This window comes from Heptranchias perlo, chromosome 4, assembly GCF_035084215.1.
Source record: "Heptranchias perlo isolate sHepPer1 chromosome 4, sHepPer1.hap1, whole genome shotgun sequence".
NCBI classification, from domain to species: Eukaryota; Metazoa; Chordata; class Chondrichthyes; order Hexanchiformes; family Hexanchidae; genus Heptranchias; species Heptranchias perlo.
Window position 1 is genome coordinate 78,324,421 of NC_090328.1, and position 25,056 is coordinate 78,349,476.

At 37.3% G+C, this 25,056-nt stretch overlaps 1 protein-coding gene across 1 annotated transcript in view; it reads right to left on the bottom strand.

Moving 5' to 3' along the window:
• Positions 1 to 25,056, bottom strand: part of ptch1 (patched 1) — a 67,520-nt gene that overhangs the window by 41,259 nt on the left and 1,205 nt on the right. The window contains exons 2-7 of the mRNA XM_067983194.1: positions 24,389 to 24,581; positions 4,522 to 4,711; positions 4,197 to 4,266; positions 3,955 to 4,046; positions 457 to 655; positions 61 to 182 (exon numbers count right to left, since the gene is read on the bottom strand). Coding sequence (XP_067839295.1) covers positions 61 to 182; positions 457 to 655; positions 3,955 to 4,046; positions 4,197 to 4,266; positions 4,522 to 4,711; positions 24,389 to 24,581 — 866 coding nt within the window. The remainder of the gene's footprint in view (positions 1 to 60; positions 183 to 456; positions 656 to 3,954; positions 4,047 to 4,196; positions 4,267 to 4,521; positions 4,712 to 24,388; positions 24,582 to 25,056) is intronic.

Consider the following 25,056-nt stretch of genomic DNA (forward strand, 5'->3'; position numbering starts at 1 on the left):
ATTAGCTATAACCTGGATTGTACAAATTGATTTCTATTCTATTCAGATTTGATTGCTTACCTGTGTAATTTCCCACTGCTGTTCTTTGTGGTGCCTCCTACTATTAGCTCCTCTTGCCAATGCATGTACTTTTTGGACAGGCCCTGGCAACCACCACTTAACACACGAGCAATATCAAGAGGCTGTAAATATAGTAAACATCATTATACAACTGGGTACCATATGGTTATAAACAGTAAGAGAGTTCATTAGTTTCCACATATTTTCAATATATAACTCATACATTTTTGTTAACTTTGATACACCAACACTTGGAAGGAAGTGATAATTAAGGCAAACTGTATATGTCAATGTTTCACAATAAAAAAACCATTAATAATTACCAAGGCTTGAATCCTGATTTAAAAGAAATGACTATATAGAGACATAGGTAGAAGGTCTACATTTATTACTTACTGTTGTTGAGTTTTTATTAGGGGCAGTATGTGGGCAGTCTGGATCTGAAGGGTTCAGGCAAGGGCGATCCATGTAACCATGTCCAACCGCAGCCTTGTTCAGCATCTCCTCCCAAACATCCACCTCAGACTTTAGGTTCTTCAACTCTTCCAGGAATTCTAAGGGGTCAAGATTCGTCCACTGCAACTGCGGTTTACCTCTGTCAAGAAATAGATTCCATCTTTAATAAAAAAAACTAGCGATAGAGTTGCATTATGAGCTTAATTTCCCAATTCACTGAAAATAGATTGTTAATGTCGAGCATGGGTCAAGAATAACATAATTGGCTCGTGTGGAGCATCAGCGGTATAGACCTAATTCTGAGCTGTAAATTCTGTGTAACAAAATATTCAGTTAGTTAGCTCATTAGGATAATACATGGCATCAATTATTCACATATTACATATTATTATATTTCATGCTGTGGGCAAGACTTTCACGTTAAGAGAGGGTAGCATGTTTGCTGCTATAGTCAAATCTGTTTTCCCTTTGTAGTGGCAAAAACAAAGTTGAAATGTGCAACAATTGTAGCAGCCATTTTGCAGGCTGCCAGAGTGGTAATGCTGTTAACCTTCTCCCTGTGGACCATCTCATCTCCACCCTGGACCCCGCTGGTAGCTCCATAACCAGAGCAAGGAAGAAAAAATCAAAAGCATGGCAACGTTGCTGCTGTTGGCAAGTGGAAAACCATGAGGTAAATTTTCACCTTTAGCATTCCCAACTCGGAGCTTGCAACACCAAAAGTAGATATTGGGAAATCAGGTGCACAGCTTTTCCATTCACGAGGGTAGATTTTAATTTTCACTGCCGGAGAGAAGACTGGCGGTAGGGAAAGCGAAAGTCAGTGGGGTTTATAATGGCCGGCTGATTCGCAATATTAAATTTACCGCCCAGAGGTGAAACTTAAAATCTACCCCACTATCATCTGCTTTATATCAGGGAGAAATTAAGCTTACTGTCTTCTATCAATTTCATTGCAGTTTAACAGATAGAAGTTTTGTCAACTGCTATCATAAATAAAACACTTTAAAAAGATTTAGAATAATACTCAAAGGGTTCACTGCATAACATTTCTTAATTCACTGTACTCTTGAAAACAAAAGTTTTAATTTTGTGCTAAAATTCTTCAGTGCTCAATGGGATAAAAGGATTTTTTGGGGATGCTCAGAGATGTTGAGAGTTAGCATGCTGTGGAGTCCGATGAAGTTCAGTTTACAATCTGCATCGAGTGGCACGACTGAGGTGTTTCCCAGCAGAAAGGATAGAAATTCAGAGGGTAGGACATACCTAGGTGATCTCTAGCACCTCCTGGCAGCTGCCAACAGTATTGGAGGGCTGTGAGCCTACCATCTGCAGGTATCAGGCTGGGTAGATGGAAAGAATCAAATACAAAAATAAAAAGAATGACTTGCTCAAAAAAAATCTTCATAAAAATAAAGGATTTTTTGAGTGGGGGCTAAAAATATGAACATTTATATGTGCAGACATCAAAGAGAAGCAAAAGCACTATCATAGTGTCTAAGTACTTAAAATAATTTATTATATTCCAAAACCAGAAACTAAAATTTATACTTATATGCAATTAGAAGCAGGAACAGTTTCCTCAAATTGGAAATGTGTAAACAGCAAAAAATTTGTTGCCCTCCCCCTCCAAAAAATTGAATATTTCTCTTTCCCAAAACAGTTATTTGTTTTTGTTTAATCTAAAGGGCAAGAAATATATATATTTTACCAGATAAGCTCTTCCAAATTCTGCCTCTATGTTATTTTGATTGATACTGTGAGATAAATTAGTGTTTAATATGAAAGTGCTGACAGCATGCACCCACCAAGACTTTTCCACTGTGAAAATATGATGTCACTTTTACACATTAACAGGATAAGAAACTAGCATCTGGCAGCATCAAAAGATTGTGACATATTGTCTGATTACAGTCCTCCTGTATAATAATAATAACTGTTTTTATACTTGAATCAATCATAGTACCTGACCTTTATTACCGCTAATGATACCTTACTTCTTTATGCTCTTTGACAACCTGGCAATCGACCAACATCCCCCCTTTTTGAATTTCTTCCTGATGCTGACAGACTGGAAAGGCTTTTGGCTGGGTTATTTTGTGGTTCAAACCACATTGTATCTGCTTAACCAGGCTTGAGTCATTATTTCAACTCTCCCAACCAGAAAACACAAAACCCTTATTTACAATTCCATTTTTACATTATCAGTTCCCTGTGCCCGCCCACCCTTCCAACAAACCTCCAGATTCTCAGAGAAAAAGTAGCCCACAATTCTTGTTGGGATCATGATCCTATATATCTATATAATATTCCACGAACAAAATACTAAACATAATTGACTGATAAGCAGTCACATGAGAGAAAATATGTTTTCCCTGTTAATTGATGTCAGTAGGCAAAAGTCTCCATTGATTGATGGGAATGGGCAGTAGAACAGAGATTGATGCCACCAACTTATTAGCTATGTGAACTGGGTAAAAAGACTCTGTGGAAAAACTTGTCGGTGCCAGGTTTGGGGTGCAAAGGCGGCAATGCTGCCATAACACGCAACCTGAACCAGGTGGCTCAGGTCTAGCATGAAATTGGCCCTTGGGCCTCATTACTATTAATTGGGCGAGCTGCCGGCTCCTGTTGCAACTCCACCCATTTGAAGCAATGAATATCGGGTCGATTGCCTCGCTGGCAGTGGCCCAAAGAGAGAAGGATGGGGTGGAGGTTGGAGCCGCAATGAGAAGGTGGCAATCGGGATAGTGTGGAGTCGGGGTGCACTCCAGCTCCTCCTGGCTCAACAGCATTGTTTTTTAAATAAAAAAAAAACATATCTTTTGTTGGCAGTCGCAGCGGCCATTGAGGAATCCAGAGGCACTCAGCGTTCTACCATATCCAATCTCTGCATGGGTGCCTAAAATTGGCATTAAGCCTACATAGGTAAGGGCTCTAGTGTCTGTTTTAGGTGGCCGCCAGGAACGCCTGCAAATTAGCCTGACCCAATTTCGAGTTGGATGCTTATCAGGCATCTTTGGGGCGCAGGACGTTGGACCTCGAAATTGGGCCTTGTTGCACCTCGTTGCATTTTATGCCCATAAAGCAGGCACATCAAGATCCAATTTCTGCCCCTGTCTGTTTTTAATATAGGCTTAGTTGAAGAGGGCATAGCTAAACAAATGTTAACAGTAGTCTACGGGCTGAAATTGATAAACTAACAAAACCTCATAGTTTTAAAGAGGTCCTTCAAAAGTGAAGGACCTCTTTAAAATTTTGATTTTATATATGGACAGTGCTTTACCTTGCAGTTAACTCTGCATTGCTTTTTCAATGCTTCACATATTTATAATAAAAAAATACACAAGAAGAAACACAAGGAATATTTTCTAAGAATCCAAAGTTGGCATTTTTAACCGAAGGAACTAAAACTGAAGGCAACTAAGATTTACTTACGGCAGGTAGACTGTTCCTAACTGTAATTTAGCACCTTCCCAGAAACAGTCCAAGGGTGTGATTATTACACAGGGATACAATTTTTCAATAAGCTGGTAAAAATATAGAAGAAGCAGGGCATCACATTTAGCTTAATAAGAATAGCATGCATCAAAAATGAAACAGATGTAACATTATTTTGCCTATTAGAAAATATTTTTGAAAAGAATGTTCTATAAATTTTAAGGGAGATCTAAACTCACCTGGTCCATCCAACCACTTTCTGTTACAAGTGCTCCTGATTTATAACATAAGTTGTCTAAGGTCCACTGTCTAAAATGAAAGGAGAAAAAAAATGCTTAGTTAAAACAACATAGACAAGTTAAAAATGAAAAAGCAAGAAGATCAGATGGCGATTCCACAAGACTGGACTAGACTTAACAAGCCTGAAAAGTAGAACTATGGTACATTTGTCTACGATAAAGGCTCAAATTCCTATAAACAACAAAGATTTCCTTTGATTTTGAAAAAAGTTTTTAACAAAAGTTAGAAAATATAAAGAGATGTGACTGATTGAATGTCGCTTACTTGTTGTACAAATAAACTTGCACTCTGCTGGCTTTAAGTGCAGAGTCAAGGTGCTGCTGCAGTGCTTCAACTGTTAGAACATTAGCACCTTCCTCAGGAGGTGTTTGAATCATGATCTGTGGATTGAACATGGCTTCCTCCCCTATCTTCTGTCGTGTGTATGATAATTCTCGACTCACTCTCCCACCAACTAAGGACAAAAAAGGCATTTTTCGGTTATTATTACCAAGATTTTTTTAAATGATATTGGTATGATACAAATCTTTATAGAATATAGCGGTATAATTTACATATTTTCTTCAAAATTCCTACACTCTTTCATATGTCTCATGATGTTATCCATGAGTTTTTTTGTCTGGTTTAGTTACTTATCCTCATGTGGCACTGACTCTTAAGAATAAAGCCAAGTAGAAAGAAAATCTGCACATATCATATGTATTAAATTAAAAAATCGTATGGTTGATTGTAGAAGCAATTTGCAGTGCTGTCCAGGGATCTGTTATTAGATTCAGGCTGGTGCACATTCATAGGTGTACTACTTCTCAATATGCATGGCAATAAAACAGGCTCAGAATATAGCAACGAATGGAATTTTCCCATTCCAACCATTAATTATCTCACATGTAGCATATTTCTACCATCATTTATCATTGCCCTGTTCCTGAAATGATGCATGTCATAAAAATCAAAAGGGGGGGCAATTAAAAACAGACAATCATATTCTAAACACCTGTACAAACTTCTTCGACCGCAATTTGCACATTTTAACTGAATTCCACGACTAGATTACTGTCTTGTGGCTTCCTTCTTCCTTTTATGTACGCTCACAAACATTTCATTATAACAGTCTCCAAGGAACTGTCGGGTAGATTTTCGTCTTTATTGCCTGGGCATTAAGTGTTGCCCAAGAGGAGCACAGAGAGTAAAATCGGGTGAGGAAGATTACACGCAGGCAACACAGCCAGCCCATTTTCCTTCCATTTAAATTAATGGGAAGAAAATAGGGCAGGTTCTGTAACAGGCATGCAATCCCCTTCCCATCCAATTTTGAACTCTACACTACGAACAGACGATGCTTAATGCCCAGGTGGTAAACTTGAAAATCTACCGGTCATGAATTGATTACAGCACTTTCATTAACAAAGAAACCATGTAAAATACATTCCCAATAACATTTTTTTATGTCTCTCGAAGACACTGTCCTAGTTGGGAATCTTAGTGCACTGATAAGGTATGAAGTCACCAATTTAGCACTAATATGCCAGACTGTTTATTACCTCACAGAAACAAGCTGACAAAATGCCCCTATCCTCAATTTATTTAAGGCTTACTGCTTGGGTACTAACCACTCTTGTTAAGTACTCTGGTGCACTTCTACTATGTCACAATTGATTATAGAGAGATTTCTACATATTGCATCTATCCACTGTGTTTTTTAAATGGCCAAATCCTTGTTGTGTGTATATATGGTGTATACATATACACACACAACACATACCTACATGCACACGTGTGCATGCGTGAAAGGAGCAGGCAAGTAGTAAAGATGCATTTCAAAGTTTCACATTGCTGACAAGAAATTTCCTACCTGCAGCTTCAAAATGCAGATAGGACACTCCTGACCAACAATGAGTGACATAGGTTTGAAGTGCATCAGGATTTTGGTACATAACATTTTGCATATATTCTAGATTATAAATTTATCTTATTAAAGATCTTACTACGCTTGCATTTCCTATCCACAAACCTTAATTCTTGTGGTCAAAATGTTTATGTCAACATTTAAAATTGAAACTGCCTACATAAATATTTATAATGGTAATTTGCAATTTAAACACTTGTTTGTCACAGTTCGTTAATGAACCAATTGAACCAATCAAAATGTTTATCAAAAATTTTGTGTTTGCCATTTTCTTAGTAACTGAGGTTTAAACAAAATTTTTAAAATTACATATTTCACAATGACATGATTACATTCATCATTAATTTTTGTGTGTGTCTTAATGCCTTCTTTAAAGCTTTACTTCAGGGTCTCAGCCTATCTCAAAAGGCTGGGCTTGGACTTGATATTTTTATCTCAGAATAAAATGAACAGAGCTTCCAACCACATCTGTGCATTCTGAGCATGTGCTGTTTGTAGAAATTCCCAGCATGCATTAGAAGCAGAACAGTGATTCCTCTCATCCTATGAGGATTTGAAAGTTCTTTGATTTTTCCAAAAGACTTTCAAATTAACCAGAGAATGAATTCTCAAGGATTTATTTCAGGCAGATTTAATTTTGAGTATTAACAGCATTTCTATTACGAAGTGCTCAGCTAGACGAGAACTGTGTTTAGCAGCAGTTGTGGTTTGTTCATTTTCTTTTCAAACTGTCAGCAAAGATTATTATTGAGAATGGATTTCTTTTCTCTCCCAAATGTTATCAATCCCCAGGACCCCTATCACAATAATCCCAGATCCTAAGACCTATTGCCATCTTAGAACCCCTCCCTAAGCCCGAAGTAACGGGATCTCACCTCCCAGTACTTCCAGACCCTGAACCCCTGCCCAAGTAGTCCTAGATTCTAAGACCCCACCTCATTACTGTCAGATCCCAGACTGCTCCCAGTGCTGTTTAATCAGTGTTCCTGATAATGCCACTTGAAATAACATACCTATTCATATAAAGCCTCCGACTGACTGTGAGGAATGCCGTGGTGGATGTGCCAGTGTAATACTAAAGTTCCTCCACTGAGTTAGATATGTCCGCACAACTGACATTCAGTTTAACACAGCTGTTAGGAAGTGCCTTTGGTTTGCTCAGGTCCTTAAATCAAGATTGAAAAGCTTGCACTTCCTTGTAAGTACTTTTCTTGCCACCGACAACTTAAAGAGGACAACAACAGAATGTAAGATCACTTGTATTGTACATTCCATCCTTAATGAAAGGCACTCCTTCGGTGTTAAATGTTTCTGAAATAATTGTGAATTTTTCAGAATACAGTATTAAATGGAACATGAAAAAATTGGGAGTTAAGGTCCAATAGCCGTATAATAGAGAACCTTATTACAAAAACGGATGTACAAAATGCATTCTGCAGGACAAATTTTCAGCTCTCTTATAATTTGATTTTCTCACCAAATGTTTGATATTAGGTATGATGTGGAGATGCCGGTGATGGACTGGGGTTGTAAAATTGTTTTACAACCCCAAATTGTTTTACAACTGGTGTTGTAAAATTGTTTACAATTGATATTAGGTAGACAGAGATCTTTGAAAACAGCACATAAGAAAAAGAGAGAAATAACAGTAGGTTAGAAAAGCTGAGAAATGAGAAAGTTGATTGTCTATATTTTGCAAAACAGGTGTGAAGGGATTAAAAGATTATCTCTGTGGCCACAAATAATTTATTCATGGTGTTAATGATAGGGTAATTCACACCTACACCAGGTATGAAAAGATCTAATTATATCTTCATTTTAAATTCCGGTTCGTTGCGACTTAAGAGTACAAGAATATGGAACATTAAATGAGCTTTATTGCAACACAAAATAAGATAAATTATGTAGAAGTGAATATGAAATAGTTTATCATTTTAAATTTTAGGATAGTATAAATAGATTAGTAATGTATAAATGGTATGAAAATTACTGCTACTCCTTCATTCGCTGTTCATTTTAATTAATGTGCATTTTAATTAAAGTAGCTGAAGTTGTGACAATATTCCCACACTCTGCATATGGTTGAAGTGTACCTGTGACCTGAATAAACATCGCAAGGTATGCAAAGGTCAAATTAATTTATTAAAAAAAAATAAAAATGTAATTTAAAATATTTTTCTGCATCTCATCAAATTCTCTGAGAACAATATTACCATTATTGTCCAAGACCAAAGAACCATGATTTTGGCACTGAAACCAGCCTCCCCTCAACCTTCCACAAGATTTGTATTGATTAATAATTTCAATTTATATCCTACAGTACTTGTGCAAACCCTGCAACAAGTAGAAAAAACATTAACATTTTATGCAATTTCTAAAATGATTTGAATATTTTTCTGCCTAAATACAGCATTTTCAACAAATGGCAACTCCATCTTTTACGCGGCAAAATTCCACCTTTACAAATATCTTTGTAAAATTCTGCACCAATGACAATTTTACTTATGGTCCACTTGACAAATGTTGCAGGTTACCCCAGAACAAATGAGTAATACAAGCAAAATGAGGTAAAGATACACAGCAGCAGCTATAATAAATTACTTTCTTTTACTTCAAATCTAAATTACTGTAGGGGCCTAGAAAGTAATTTTGTGCACTACACACCATTATTTCCCATCATGACAATTGCTTCCTGGTTCTCATTAATCACTATATTGTGGAACTTAAACTGCATGTTTTTCTACTCTCAACCTGATTTTTCCACTTCTGTAAAACATAAGGCTTTGCAATAGTAAAGCAATCAGCATTGTACAAAAGGAGCCCAAAATGATCCACTTATACAGTTCATTAACAATCACCAGCACATAGCTTCCATTACTCCAGCAATGAGACAGTCTGCACCAGTGCTTAGTATCAGTACAACTGTAACATTTTCCAGCACAATCGCCCTAATCAAAGAAATACTGAGAGCTGAAACAGTAGGAGAGCCTGACATCCATACGGAGACAGTATTGCCTAATAAGATATGTTAAATCTCTACTAAGGTCAAGTCAAAAAAAAATTCAACTGCAGAAGCCAGTCTTTCATTCAATAGCAAAGGTACCCTATTAGGAATTCTTGCCCGAGATGATATTTCCTTTTGGGATCAATGGAATTTAACACTAATTTGCATCAAAGACAAATCCTGACCAGGACAAACAAGTCATTCTTCATCTTTTCTCGAACTGGCCAACTGTTTACTATCAACACCAGTTATTTCCCAAACACGCTCCTGTCAAATTCCATTAAAGATCTGAAAAGCATAGTTTGTTGATCAATGTTATATGACATTGCCTCAACACTTAAAAAGGACTACTCTAAATCCCACCATCAGTAGCTCCACTTGAATTTACTACAAATATGACACAAGCATTTGACTCTAAGGCCTAGGTCCCTCTGATTTCACTATGCACAACTTTAGTGATTAACTACAGAAGGTACAGGGGTACCCAATAGCAGTACATGGTCTTCCAGTACAGGATTTTAATAAACATCCTACATTTGTGATTTTCAGATGAATATAACCCTAAATCCAGGACAGACATTCAGATCAACAGTGCAGATTTCATAATATGCGATGTATCAAACTGGCTTCGCTTGCCATCATCATGTGACATCTGATTGCAGATAGACCGAAACAACAAAAAATGATAGCAGCAGATATAAAACTTGTGGCAATAGAGAAGTACTATATATGTAATAAAAACACAAGGTGGATTGGATAGTGTGTTACAAAGTTATAAGATAGTCTCAATGGTCTGTGCTGTTTTTGGAGCCCCAAAGCCTTTAACTCAACCCAAACCAATTAGTATTTGAATTGAACATGTTACAGTTCCCATTTGGACAGAGCACTGGAAAGACCTTGTAATTGAACAATAATAGACACGTTTGTTGGATCTTGCCAGATGGAGGAAAGGCCAGAAGACTGAACAATCTGTCCATATTGAGCCCAACATCAATTTGAGAGGACGATACATATACAGTCCCATGAGAGAAAATAGTTATACAGTCCATTATTGCTATTCTATAACAACATACACATAATTATAGTTCAGTTCCATATTTTTGACAATTGCAAAACTTTAAAAAAAAACCTGTGGTTTAGACTAGTAGGACGGACATCAAGGGTTCCTCAATACCCAAAGGTCTGTCATTTAATCAAAGTTTAGCATGTGACTGGATGTCAAACACTGCTCAGACCTCAGAACTCCCAGATAGATGCAAATGCATACTTTAACATCCTTACTTTAAATCATTTTGTATATTTGCCAATAAGTTATCTACTGTTCAAGATCAACATAATATAGGTGAAACTGCAGTATTCATTTTATATCTATCCACAAAGAAAGTCCGATATAGTATATTCAAAATTCTGCCAACTAGTTGTCTTCATGTATATATAGAGGAACCACAATAATATTTAAATTCCTTTAAAAATGGAAAAAAAAATATTTGAGCACAATGCACTTTTATTTTATGAAAGCTTTCAGTAAGTGTCAATGGAACATCATGAAAAAGTAGGAAACTGCAAATTTAAATAATATAATTTAAAGGTTGCATATACTGATGGTCAGCTATCTGGAGAGTAAAACATTCCCCCATCTTGCTCCTGGGGATGCTACATTCTTCCAGGTCTCGCACGGGATGCAGCAACAACTATTGTGGGAGCATAGTAGAATTTACACTTCCCAGAATACAGGATCATCTCAAATCAATCTTTTCTCTAAAGCAATTCAACAAAAAAAATGTTTTAAATATTGATGTAAATGTTACATTGCGCAACTGTTTAATAGTTTCACCACGCACATTTTGGTTTATTTAAATTTACTCAAGCTATGTCGCAGTTTATAGATTCTTAATGCCGCTGATAAAAAAAATGCACATTTGTTACTACTTCATAGGAACTTAGCAATACTTGACTAAGTGGCAGTTCTCAGGAATTGGACATACTTTTAATGTGCCCAGATTATAGACACTTTATTCTTCTACAAGTGTCTGAGGCTCCCCTATGCACTGAGACTTGATTATCTCGTGCTGTTTGAATATAGGTGTGGTGAAACATCACCAGTTACTTCAAATTAAAAATTATGAACTCCAACCAACATAAAACTGAACTGTGGTCTGAATGACAGAACTTTCTGCCATGTTTTCATTACATTCAGGTCTCCTTACAACCCTGCTTTATCAGCAAGGGAAGATCTGCTTTTCCATTCCTGCTAGTCCTGACCATTTCCACAGATTTCAGATTATTTAGAAACTTTTCTTTGTCAGCCTAAATATCTATCCATGAACATAAAACCATTAACCTTCAGCCCAACATATAGAAGAATCTAAGCAGGTGAATAGAGGCTTCTCTGTTAAAAACTAACTTTACAGAACATATGTTAGATGCCCAACTGTAAATGAAGGCTATAATGATAACAACAAATTCTTTTTCATGTTACTGAAATGATCAAGAGTCCATGATAACATCTGAAACCAAACACTCTATCCTTACTTTGGGAACCAGTTGACCAGGATATTTATACTACATTAAGATCAAGGTCATCTGTTCAGGTGCATTCACTGCTCCCCCCACGTTCCTCTTGCTCCTTAAGACAACCCCCATTCCCCTTCCATTCTAGCCATAAACCCTCATCTCCCTCTAGTTCGCCCCCTACCCAATCTACCTGTCTGCTCCAAGCTTATCTTCCTCCTGGTCCCTTGACCGCATTCCCACTAAACTCCTTACCATTCAACTTCCCCTGCTTGCCCCAAGCTAGCTGACATTATAAATAGTTCCCTGTCTTCAGGCACTGTCCTCCTTCCTTTGAAAACCATCATTACTTTCTCCTTAAAAAAACACTCTTGACCTCTCTCTTCGACAACTACCACCCCATTTTATGTTTTTGCCTCCCAGTTCCATGACCATCTCTCCCACAACTATCTGTTTGAATCCCTCCAATCCAGCTTCCTACCCCCGCACCAGCAATGCAATTATCTATGACTATGACCATAGTACATTATCCCTCCTTGACCTCTTGAAATGCTTGACCATACCATTCTCCTGCAAAGCTTCTCTTGTTGTCCACCTCCATGGAACATGAAACATGGAACTGCCGTTGCTTGGTTCCACTCTTGTCTATCCAATTGTAAGCAGAGCAACTTTACCAATGGCTTCTCTTCCCACCCCCACTCTCTCACTTTGGGAGTCCTCCAATGATCAATCCTTGGTCCCCTCCTCTTACTCATCTACATGCAGCCCTTTGGCAACATCATCTGCAAGCATAGTGTCAGCTGATGACACTCACCACAGTGCAGATGTTTAGTTCGGGACAAAATGGGCGCAATATCGGTGATGCACCCATGACACCTGCCCAAGGCCAAAGTCAGGGGGCTAGAATCATTTTCACATTAATTAGTGTGCTAACAATATCATAAAGAGGAATTTCAACCCAACGATCTCAAGTTTTCCCTCACGTTCTTTGTCCCTTCAGGTCAACAGTTAATTTACTGCTACTGCCTTAACTGCAGTCAATATTTGTATAATAAAGTATCTTGACATAGTTTCTTAGAACACTGATTATTAATCTATGTAAATAAACATTGTGGTGATATTTTACTTCACGAAATTGTAAGGAGATGATTGGGTCCTGAATCACACATTCTGTAAATGTTATAGTTATATTTGGAAATACAGACTTATATACGCTGCAGCCATTTTACTTATTAACTGAATGAAAGTATTGTGGAATAGGGTACAGTTTGCTGAAACGATTTACTACCATCGGCTGTTTGTGCCATCTGTTGCCGTGGAGTCTTACTTGAACTGTTTTGCATTGGTGCAGAACTGCAGAATTCCTCTGCATACTCTCCCTCTGCTGAGCATGATCAGGTCAGATCAACATTTCCCAGTGTGTAAAATTCAAATCATGTCACTGCCTGCACAGTCGCAATGCCTGTCCAAAGAGCATTACAGTACTGCTAGAAACAGTCAAACAGGCCTCCATTTTATATTTGTAAATAAGGTGGAAGCTAACTTTTTGCCAATATGCTGCCACCTTCTATTTTTTTTTCCAGTGGGAACGATGGGATCTGCAGTTTGATATTTGAATATTCCATCTCTGTTATCCATATATACTGATTTTTACTTGGACTATATCAACAATACCAGGGGAAGATTTCTGTTACCCACATGCACAAAAGACATTTAAAAAACAGAAAAATTATCACTAGAATGAATTCCCAATCTCAGCTATACTGCATGGGAAGAAACTGTGCACAGACATGGTATGGAAAAGAAAAAGCAAATCAGAAAATGAACCCCCACTGAGCTACCCCTGCTGGCTGGCCAACAACAGCACTGGTGGTGGTCAAACCACCCATCTTGCCCTCTTGATCACAGGAGATAAGTGGCACAGGATAATGTACAAAGGGGGCAATGGATAAAGAGGATGTGCATGTCTTTTCTCCCTAGAGAAGGTACTCAGAATGACTTCTGCCTCAAACAACAACCTGTTAAAAGTAATAAAATACCACTGGTCCATCCAAAAATGGCCACGTGGAAATATGTCTTTGGTAATTAGTATCTCCTGCCATTCCACTCCGCTTTAGCACTCATAACAAGAGACTTCAAAATCAACTTATACAGGAAACCACATTCTGATTAGTGTTAATATCACAACTAAACTAAATGGAGCCAAAAATCCTTGACCCTACTCTGCCAGCATAAGCATGGTGATCCCCACTCCTAACCCTGCTTAAGTGTCTGAGGTAAGGATGGGATCAATTGATTTGTTTTCAAGTTGTGGATGTCCATGCCACATCTTGGCATCTTGCTAGAGGAGGGAAGGTGGGAAAAGTGGTGCTAGCAAGTCGTTCGCTCACAGGCTTCAAAAAAACTTGTATGAGCTGCTGGGGCCCGATGTCAGTCATGCTGGCAGATCTCTGACAGGGAATCCAAGCTTGGACTCCCAGAACGCCCCATTTGTGCTACTGAGCAGACCTGTACACCAAGTTCATCTCTGTGTTCAGTTTGCTCTGCAGCAGGGAGGCCAAGAGCGAGGAGATTTCCGGTGGTTGGAATTTCCTCCCCTCGGCTCTTCAGTCGCTGATGTCTGGAGCCACGTTTGGGGCAGACCCAAGTTCCTCTCCAACTATACCTCTGTTTGATTTACCAGCAGGCAGGATTCTGAGCGGGGCATTGGTATCCCTGGATCTTGGCTGATATCCCACCTCCATTGGGCTCCTATGCTCAACTTCCACCTCAGGAGTGTCGTTTGGGTGAATTCTGGCCCCACATTCTTCAGCCAACACAATATGAAAACGAAAAGAATCAAGTTTTAGCATCTTTATAAAGATATTTATCTGGTTCACTATACCACCAAACGTGAACCAGTACCACTCTAGTCAAAAGTGATGTTAAGATTCTGTATCTCAATAACTTCAAAATAGATACTGTTTCAGTTTTCTCTCCTTACTCTCCATCTCCTGAAGGAGCCAAGTAATGCTGCGGTACCATTCCATGGATGCTAGCAGCCTCTGGTACCTTGCAAAAGTGAGTGTCAGCGGGCTATTCAGCGCTGACACATAGCTGAACTGATTCCGTCTTAAGTCAATGTTCAGACATGTCTACTTTCCAGCAAGTGTTCCTGATCACGAGCAGGAACCTTGGACTGGAAGTTTTCTCCACTCTAACTGCAGGTTTTGAGGCCAACTGTAGTGCCTGTTTAACTGGATCAGTTAACACAGCACAGATCAGAGGCCAAACTTGAGAGCTTTGTCTGTGTGGCTGTGCACCCCACCATTCAGTACATTTACCCACTGCGAGAGTAGAGAACTGAAAATGATAATTTTATAGAATTCAATTTTGTTTAATGTAATTATAAACTGGACCGTGGTACAGTAAATATTCACAATTGTAAAACCATGCAAAATTGTAAAGCCATGCAAAATTAACTATCAGCTATCCTCTTGCAAAAATATATCTGAATTTATGTTGGCAACATTTAATACTAATGTTAACATCAAAGGAATTAAAATTGAATTCCAAAGTATCAAAAAAATATTTACCTCAAACATCTACACGACTAGTCTTATTACATATGACAAGTGTTGTAGAAACTTGAACTGAATGTCTCAGGAAACATACAATCTCTGGTTAAAGGCTGCAACCTCATGTCACTACATTCACTTTTGTTGCGTCATACTGACCCCACTCCCCTTATTCACATTCTGTGAAGCTGACTTCACCGATCAGTTCTAAGCAGGTTTCACCTCTAGGCAACAAAGTCTCTTTTCATTGGTTTTCCACTGCAGGCCACATGGGGCAAACACAATGGCCGCCCCCAGCTTCACACAAGCTCCCCAGTCTGTATGGAACATCATTTTGGAGTGATTTATAACCAACACTTTTCCTTCTGCATCTGTGCAGGGAAACACACATCACTGGGGGCCACTTTCATGATTTTGTTGCGACTAGGATTAGCTGGATTAGGGGCTGACTCATAAGGACCCCCTGCAGCCATGAGGAAGTTTCATCACAGGGTCAGTGTGATGTTAACTATACTTCACTACCAACACGACAAGCCTATCATAAAATAGATACAAAGCCAAAAACTGAATGAACAATTTATAGCAAATGAAATTTATGGGTTCCTCTCAAACCATCAAATATATTTCAGGGCAAAGTAATCTGTGATTTCCTAAATTTCCAAATATATTGTCCTCTTAGTGTTTTTTTTTCTCCTTTCAGGGGGTAAGAACAAACTTTAGGAATACATTGCATAATCCACATGAAAAAACAAAGAAAGAAATCTAGACTTTTTTTATTCCAAAAATATTCATTCATCTCATGATACAGTGGGGATGGCATACATTCAGTTTTGCCACCAAATTAATACCTATGTGCATGGAGGTAACATTTTAAATTAAAAAAATGTTTTAAATGTTTACAAGCCGTTGTTTTTATATTTCACTGCAAATTAAAACAGACGCTACCTTTCAAAAGTATTTCACAAATTTGAGAAACCTTTTAGAAACTAAAATGGGTGTAGCATTGCATGGAAATTATGACAAATGGTCAACGACCAACAAATGCAGGGATGTACTGAAGATGAAAAAGAGTAAAAACAAATCCACTAAAGAAAATAGAAACTTTTAGAGCAATCATGATGTTTTATCAAAGCCTTATCTGTTATATTTCTTTTTCTCTTCTCTTTCTCGTTCTTTCTCTCCTCTCTTCTGTTTAGCGCATTCACTATCAAAAGAAAGGGGGTAAGCAATGGAGGCTTTGACCTGCAGCTGTAACACAATACTTTCACACAGCCCTGTCGACCCCCTGACATAAATTTTACACCGCAGCTGGCATTTACACACTTAGCATTTCCATATGTATAGCTTGGTCTGTGCTAATTATGCTAATCACCTGTCTAACTCTCCGCTGCGAAAAATGGTTGTATTTAGCAGTCCACTGCCTACAAATACAGCTTACTGTGTGGCTGAAATGTACATTCAGACAACCCTGAATGGCAAGATTTTTCCACGTTGCTGGCTTCATTCAGACTGCAGAAAAATTTATTCAAGTCAACTGGTTTCGGCCTGCAACAAAAAAGTTACGAGAAAAAAGTGAGTGTGTTCCTGCCCTAACATTCTAAGTCTGCTTGCAAGCAAAATGATAAATCAATTGGTGTGGGAAACAAAAAAGGAGAGATATATTTTGCAAGCCATGTGAAACAGTAGCTTTAAAAAAATAAAAAACCACTAGATCCACCCATTTCTTCCCAAGATCTCCAGAATGAAGAGCATTTGTTTCTTTTACAGCAGGTATTAAAAAAATAAAATTGTTGAGCAAAACTTACAGAAAGAATTCACCTCCTCCATTATTTCATAGAGAATAAATGAATACCAATTAACAATAAAATAATTTTGGATTGGTCAAAGATACTTTGCAACAATCACCTTCAGAGTGCTCAGAGAAAAGGCAGCCATCTACTTTTAAAGAGAAAATAGTACACACAACATTTTAAACCACTTAGATATCAAACAACTTCAGAATTTGTCAAAAAAAAACATACAATGACTGCATTTTTTTGTTGCAGTTTAAAAGGCATTTATATTTCAACAGAACTCCCTTTTACTAAAGGGAAATCCTAGACCAAAGGTTTTAGACTGCTTGGAATTGGGCTATACTGTATGCAGAACTGCAGAAAAGCATTATGTTACTAGAATTTGAATATATACATATACATATATATATACACTTATTATTAACTGTTTCAAAACAGTGAGAAAATTACATCTGACCCAGATTCTACTGGATTTTGAATTCAGTTGGAGTTCTTGGCACTGCAGAGCCTTATAATAATTCAAATGTTCACTGTCAGTTTTGTTCCAAAACCTGGCTCAGCAGCCAAAACAGAAATAACACTACAACTACTGTGGTCATTTCACAGCAGAGGATTTTTTAAAGGGGGGGGGGATGAAGTGGGATGGAGGTTTAGACCACCCTGCTTCCATGGCACAGTGTTCTGTTTACATTGCAGTGCTTGATTGTGTAATACATATGGCATTTTTGGGCAGGATTCCTTTGCCTTGGGCCAAAAGCCTTTTAGCAATAGTATTTTAAAAACTGTACACTAGCCATTTATTTCCTTTTTGCAATACTTTTGTTTGGATATTTATCACTAAATATAATGATAGCATCAACCACTTTGCCCTCCATCCCATAAACAATGGAACTAAACAACATTTTAATCTAATTAAATCATAAACACATAGGACCACACATCTTAATCTACAAATACAGTAAGCCAATCTGTTGTTACAATACATTCTCAAAGTACAAGAAGATGTAATTGACCGGTTACTTGCAACTTCCACCAGCAACGTCTCAGCACAAGGTCAAAATTATTTGGATAAAGTTAATCCCAAAACAGGACAATAAAAACAGAATAAAAAAAAGGCATAATCCGAGATTTTCAATTTGAGATCAGTTGCGGCCAAGATGAAGATAGTATCCTAGTGGACATAGCCTATCAGCAGGTCACAGGGAGGTCAGCTTTGAAGGAAGAATCCAAATGAAATATAAACATGGCATCGTGGAAACCAGACAAATCTCCCATAGCTTCGTCCAGCCAGCACTAATCTAGGCATCAGCTGTGGAGCATAATCTAAACAAATGGATCACTCAGTTCATACATCTGGAAGCTGTCTTATTTTAGTCTTCAAGCACAGATATGTACAGTTTAAACACTGTTCCAGCATACAAACTTTTTTTACATGCTCGAGGGACAGAGCCTTGTAAAATGAATCTTAAAATCTACATGTGCTTAAAAGAATAATTATATGTTATCCTGTATTGTCCAATAGTGTAATGAGGAGGGCTTATATGTGTCAGAGAAGATGCTTTTTATTAATTGCATATTATGCAATGTGAGGTACTAGATTATAACACATTAAGGAAGAATTTTATTTTAAAAGTACTCTTAACATAATTAGCATTTCTGCTGAATTTAAACGCTGCTCCAGTCACCTGAATTTTAGAAGAATGCAAAATACCATAGGAATATCAGTGCATCAGAAATTGATTCAGCGCGTAAATGTCTAAGATGTCTAGATTATAGATTTACAGCAGTGAAAGCAGTCTCTGATGAGTGAATATTCCAATGTGCTACTGTATTGTGAAGCACAAGAAATTAGTTGTTACCCTGGAATCTAGTGGAAAACTCACCCACGTTTATCAGTATCAAAAAGTTGCTAAAATTGATGTTTCAATCTTGAAACCCAAACTAGAAATCACTAATAAGTTTTGGAACTTCTTGATGAAGAGTGACCAGATAAGTAAAAGTAGAATTTTTTGGAGTGTTGAAAACAAACAAAAATGATTTCCAACCAAACTTTCACAATAATAGGAATGGTTATGTAGACAGGATTGACTAAAATCAGGAACAAACTTAAAAGGCTTTGCTTAAACCAGAATGAATACACACAATAGCAAAATGGCTTATCTTATTTGCAAATCCCAAAGAGGATGATCCAGTAGCCCAACCTCTATAACAAAATGTGTCAATGTAATAGACACACCTTCACACAGATTTCTGATGATGTGGATTGTGAGTTATTTTTCAATACCTATTACACCCTGGGCCAAGGGAGTTTTGGTCTGAGGGCACCTCCACAGAACTGAAAGTATAGTCAAATGTAGTTTTGAGATCGCAACAGTAGTCAAGAATGCAATACCCATTGGAGTGAACTGTGCATTATTGTGAAATATCATGGACAAAAAAATCTTCAAGATGCAAACTGCACAACTGTGCACCCTCCAATAACATTCTGCAATAACAACTTTTATAGCATCTTTCACATAATGAAACTTTCCAAGGTGTTTTATGGGGTATGGGGGGGTCAGAGATCTCCAGCAAGAGGAAGAGGCGTTTTGGAAACTGGCTGAAGCCTATACGTACAGTATTGCAATGATGATGCCACATGATGATAATGTTATTATTTAGCTTGAAAATGGAATAACATCCAGTTTTAGCTGAATTGTTGAAATTTACTTTGCCAACTTTGTATCTCATGGAATTTGATTAATATTCAAAACAAATTATTCTAATCCTGTACAGATCACTGGTGAGGCCACATTTTGAATAGTGTGTGCGCAACTTGGGGCACCTTACCTACAAAAGGACATTGGCATGTTAGAGATTGTTTAGGAAAAAGTAACAATGATGTTTCTAGAATTTAGAGCTCTAGGTTATGAGACTTGTTGGACTTATTTTCATTTGAGGAGATTGAGATGGACGTGGTCCAGGCCTTAAAATGCTAAGAGGCATGCGTGATGTAGATACGAGCAGACTATTTGACCAGCACATTGATTGCAGAACCAAAGGACACAATTTAAAATTAACAAGCCTAAAATAAGTCTGGAGAACAGAAGGATTTTCCCCCCAAAGTGTGGTGGATACCTGGAATCAACTCCCAGCAAAAAAAAGGCTGGATAAGCATCTGGAGTTGGGAACAGAATTGAAGGTTACACGAGTCCGTACACATTGAGATGATCAAAAGGTGCAATTACACCACCATGTGAACTGAAGGTGAATTACTGGAGTTCACACTGGTTCTGGAGAGCTAATTTATGCTGTCTCAGAGAACCCAATTCAACTTCCAATCCAAACTTTAGCAAATTAAAAAGTGTAGAAGATAACAAGGTGATATCTCAGTATTTTGGAAAGTGAGTGCATGAGCTGACAGGAAACAACCGAGTTAAAAAAAGTAATTTACTAAGCATTATACTATCTTAAGTTTATATACTACGGTAACAGTGCTGCCCAGGGTAGATTATAGGAAGCGATAATGTTTGTTGCATGCTCGAACATGGTTATGTATAGCTGAATTCTTAATTGATTATATTCAATTTTGTTGAGACTGCCCTGCCATAATTATAATCCATGTCCAAGTTTATTTTGCACAATAAACAGTAGTTGTGTAAACTGGTAGTGAAATTACCAATCTTACTATACTTTTAATTTTCAGTGGCCATGCTTCAGTGACAATTATTTTTTAGTGGTAGATTGATTTATTTTTGTTCTGCAGGTGGATTGTTCCACATGGACTGGGAAGTTCTGTAAAGAACAATTTGAAAACTGCATTTCCTGAGAGGAACTTAAACATTAATTTATATCATGGTGACACTATTTTGTGCAGAGGAGGAACTTGGAGCTGGGCAACCCAAACTGCCAAAGACCTTATTTATACTGAGGTAAGGGAAGTGCGCTCTGGGTGTGAATGCTTAAATGCTTTTGGAGATTGGGGCAGAAAATTAAAAGGGTTAGGGAGGAAAAAACTTCAAAATAGATTATATACGGTTTGCAGAAGGAATGTCCTTGATGGGCCGAGTGGCTTTTTTTCTCATTTCGTCCTTTCTTATGTTCTTAACCTGCTCCCATAAATCACAAGATACATTTAACTTAATGTAAATTTTAAGCTTTCCACAAATATTGAGTATTCAACTAATTAGTTCATTTTATCATTTATTTTAGAATGGTGGTCATCAAACAATGCTATCATTGCTAGAATAACTTGATTACTATACAGCAACAGAAATAACTAGTAATACTACTAAGTCAACAGATATAGAAAAACATAAAAACCTGATGATCCTGTGGACCCTGTAGGGTGCAAAGACCCCAGTTTGAAATTTTGTTTTAGAATCAGTTATATTTGTAATCAATTACAATTTTTTCCAGAAGAAAATAAATACATTTGCCCTGAATGCACCCAGTTCAACGTCCATGGGCATGGCTTAATATGCTATGGCACAGTATAGGAAACATGTTTGATCTGGTCAGTGAGGTCCTTTTTCTAGAAGACTGTGAACATTGTTGTATTAACCAAACACTGAACAATATTTTTGGTCCTTTTGTTTATTAACAAGGCAGTTGGCACTGACTGCTTCAATTGGATACATGATCTGAATAAGCTGTAGTTTGTTCTGAAGGATGCTAACAGTGCCAGACACTGAACATAAACATAGTGATGATTTAATGTACACAATTATTCTTTTATCAATTGACTAATAGGAAGGCCAATTGCAAAAGAAAGTCCATTGCTGGTTTATTGAAAAATTATCACAAAAATTCCAGTAACAAATGACATCCACACTGAAGTTTCTCCATGAGAGCATCTGTCAATCATGGCCAGATGAAGAGAAAATTTGGGTGGTAACCATTCCATATTACTCAAGTGTGCCTGCTGGTGAATAAAATGTGGACAAAAACCAGTGAGTTGACATATTGAAGAGGTAAATAACGGTGAAGACACAAATAGCTAAAAGAGAAAATTAAGACAGTATGTTATGAATTTTATAACACTGTTCCGAAAGTCCATTATAATAAACTAGTTACATTTCTGGGCTATAAATTTTGTATAACATTTAAATCCATGTATTTGTGTGTAGATAGGTTCATGTGTGAGGTATTTTAAAAAGTACCATTTATTCACTTCTAGTATAACTATTATAACTTCTAAGAGTTTGTTAATTTACAGAATCCTATTGTATTTAGTGAGCATCGCACTCCTTTAGAAACCAGAATCTTGTGAAGACAAGTTATAGTAAATGTTGCCTTCATCCATCCTCATTCAATGGGACAGATATTGTACACATTTCTCATTATGCACACAAAAATCCACAGACACTGCTGCCATGAATTATAAGAATCCGGTAAATAACTATAGAAATAGTTACAAGTATTCCTATGACAAATGGTGAAAACAGTAAGTCGAGTAAAATGATTTTGTATCCTCAATTTGAAATACAATATTTTAAAATTTAAGTTAGTGCATAGTCTCATCAGCAAGGTATATTCACTGTATTTCATCAGCACCTGGTGATCTGCAGACTATCAAAGCAATACTTTTCTGCAATAGGTCAAATTAGCTTTACACAGAAATGCTTCAAAGCTCTTTGATTAAAATTTGATGGACTGAACATTAAAGGTTGTCAAACTGTTGTTAGTGATGATTCTTTTCCCCGTCATTTAAAATGTCAATTTTTTGCAAACCAAGGAATCTGGTCCTCATACAGAACCCCCCCCCCCATAACTCCTCTCTCTGTTCTGTTCCTCTCTCTGCACTCCCTTCTGTTTATACATTTAACCACAGAAATATGCAACTGCTGCTCATTTGGTTTATTTGTGCAGTGCCCATGTTCGTGACCAAAGCGTTACAAACTCCACTGAGAACACACACAGCTACACAAGATTCCTGCTGCTGTCAGCCATTTGGGGAGGGGGAGGGAAGGCGGAGGGACAAAGGCAATATGTGAAGCAAATGAGAAGACAAAAATTATTTTAAAAATGGTACAGCTACAGATAGCAAAAAAAACCTGTAAACAAGTGAAAATAATGATGTGGAGATGCCGGTGATGGACTGGGGTTGACAATTATAAACAATTTTACAACACCAAGTTATAGTCCAGCAATTTTATTTTAAATTCACAAGCTTTCGGAGATTTTCTCCTTCCTCAGGCAAATGTTTCAAGAAACATTTGCCTGAGGAAGGAGAAAATCTCCGAAAGCTTGTGAATTTAAAATAAAATTGCTGGACTATAACTTGGTGTTGTAAAATTGTTTATAAGTGAAAATAAAATGAACATATAGGGAATCATAAAAATAGCATGTTAATTTTTTTAATATTAGAAAGCATAAAATTAAGTATTTATCAAATGTCATCCTTTCACAAGACCGTACCAACATAAATATGAAACATAAAAACTCCTTCACAAATGAAATGAGGTTTCATTTGATATATACACAAATATTAGATTAAAATTTTAAATAAAAAATATTTTCCCCTACATAACATATAACATTCACAGCCTACTTTTAATTTGTAAGAAAGTACTGTATGTGACAAACATTTGACAGTATTTAGACAAAAAAAACAATGTTTTCATTTTTCCCTCCCAAACAATAAAAACTGTTCATTTGCAGTACTAAAAAGCTCACTAACCGCATCTCAGATCGGGAACTACTCATGCATCAATTAACAATTCACCATTTTTGCCCCATTGTTTTTAACCACTAGAATGTAGATCAAAGCTCACAAAATCTTTCTTAATTGAACTTCAGTTTCCTCCCACTGAAAAAAACACTACTTATAGAAAACTCTTTTTTTAATGCAATACTAACTGCAATTACATTAAACATACGTCACCACCCGCTAGGTTACATTAATCTACTTTGCAAACATGCGTTCCAGTCTGTACGACTTCACTTTTTTCCTGAGACAAATGTTTTTTTGAAAGTTGAAAGCTGTCCAAAACAGGACCACACACACACACTCACTCACAGAGAGCTGCACTGATCAAATTCTGCTGCTGGGGGCACTCACAAAATGGCGGCTTTGACAAGCTCTATTTTAAAAAAAAATTTAATACCCCCCTCCCCTAAACAATATGCCACAAATCACTATCATCGCCCCTAACACCAGACTCCGCAAGGTTTATACAAATGTAGAAATTCATCATAATGGATTACAGCAAGTTCTTAGTAACTTTTCCTTGGCTCTTGGCCAAACAGCTATACAATAAACAATCCCATTCTGGTATGATGTTTCTTCACCCCCCCCTCCCTTTTTTTTAATAGCACGTTTATTCTTTGTTTAAACGCTAGATTCAGTTAAAAAAAATCGGGAGGAGAAAGGTCTTACCTTCTACCCACAGCTCCTCGACATCGGTTTCTAGATTAGCAGCCCTTAATCCCACTGCGAAAGCCCCAAATATTAGCAGGCCCACAACGAAGAACTTTCCACAGTTCTTTTGAATGTAACAGCCCAGTTTAAATAAGAGTTTTTGAAACTTAGCTCGAAGCCACAACGGTGCTTTCCTTCCAGTAGCCTTTCCCTAAAAAAAAAGAGACCAGAAGAGATACTTGAGGATCTGAAAGAACTCATCAGACAATCGCATCCTTAAAGAGGCAGCATTCCTTTTGATTGACGATTTCCAGTTGCAATAATATCTCTATTAGAAAAAAACGTTTTAGATCGCAATGTTTTACCTAAGCTAGCACCATTAAACTATTTTCTTTAATGTTCACCACATATTGGCGCAGACGTATTGTATTACTAAAGGTGACGGCGAGACTCTACAGCGACTGTCACTTCATCTGTTCGAGTTGAATATCGTTGCAATCCAACCTACAGTGGTGACAGGAGACTATGGGGAGTGATATACAGATTGTGTAAAAGGATTGATTTCTCATGGTTTGAAATACACCGTTATATATTTTTTTAATAAGCAAATGAATTAAGAGATCAGAAATGCATTTACGTTCTTTTTTCAGGGAAAAATAAAAGTTAAACCCCAAAAGGATCAACGT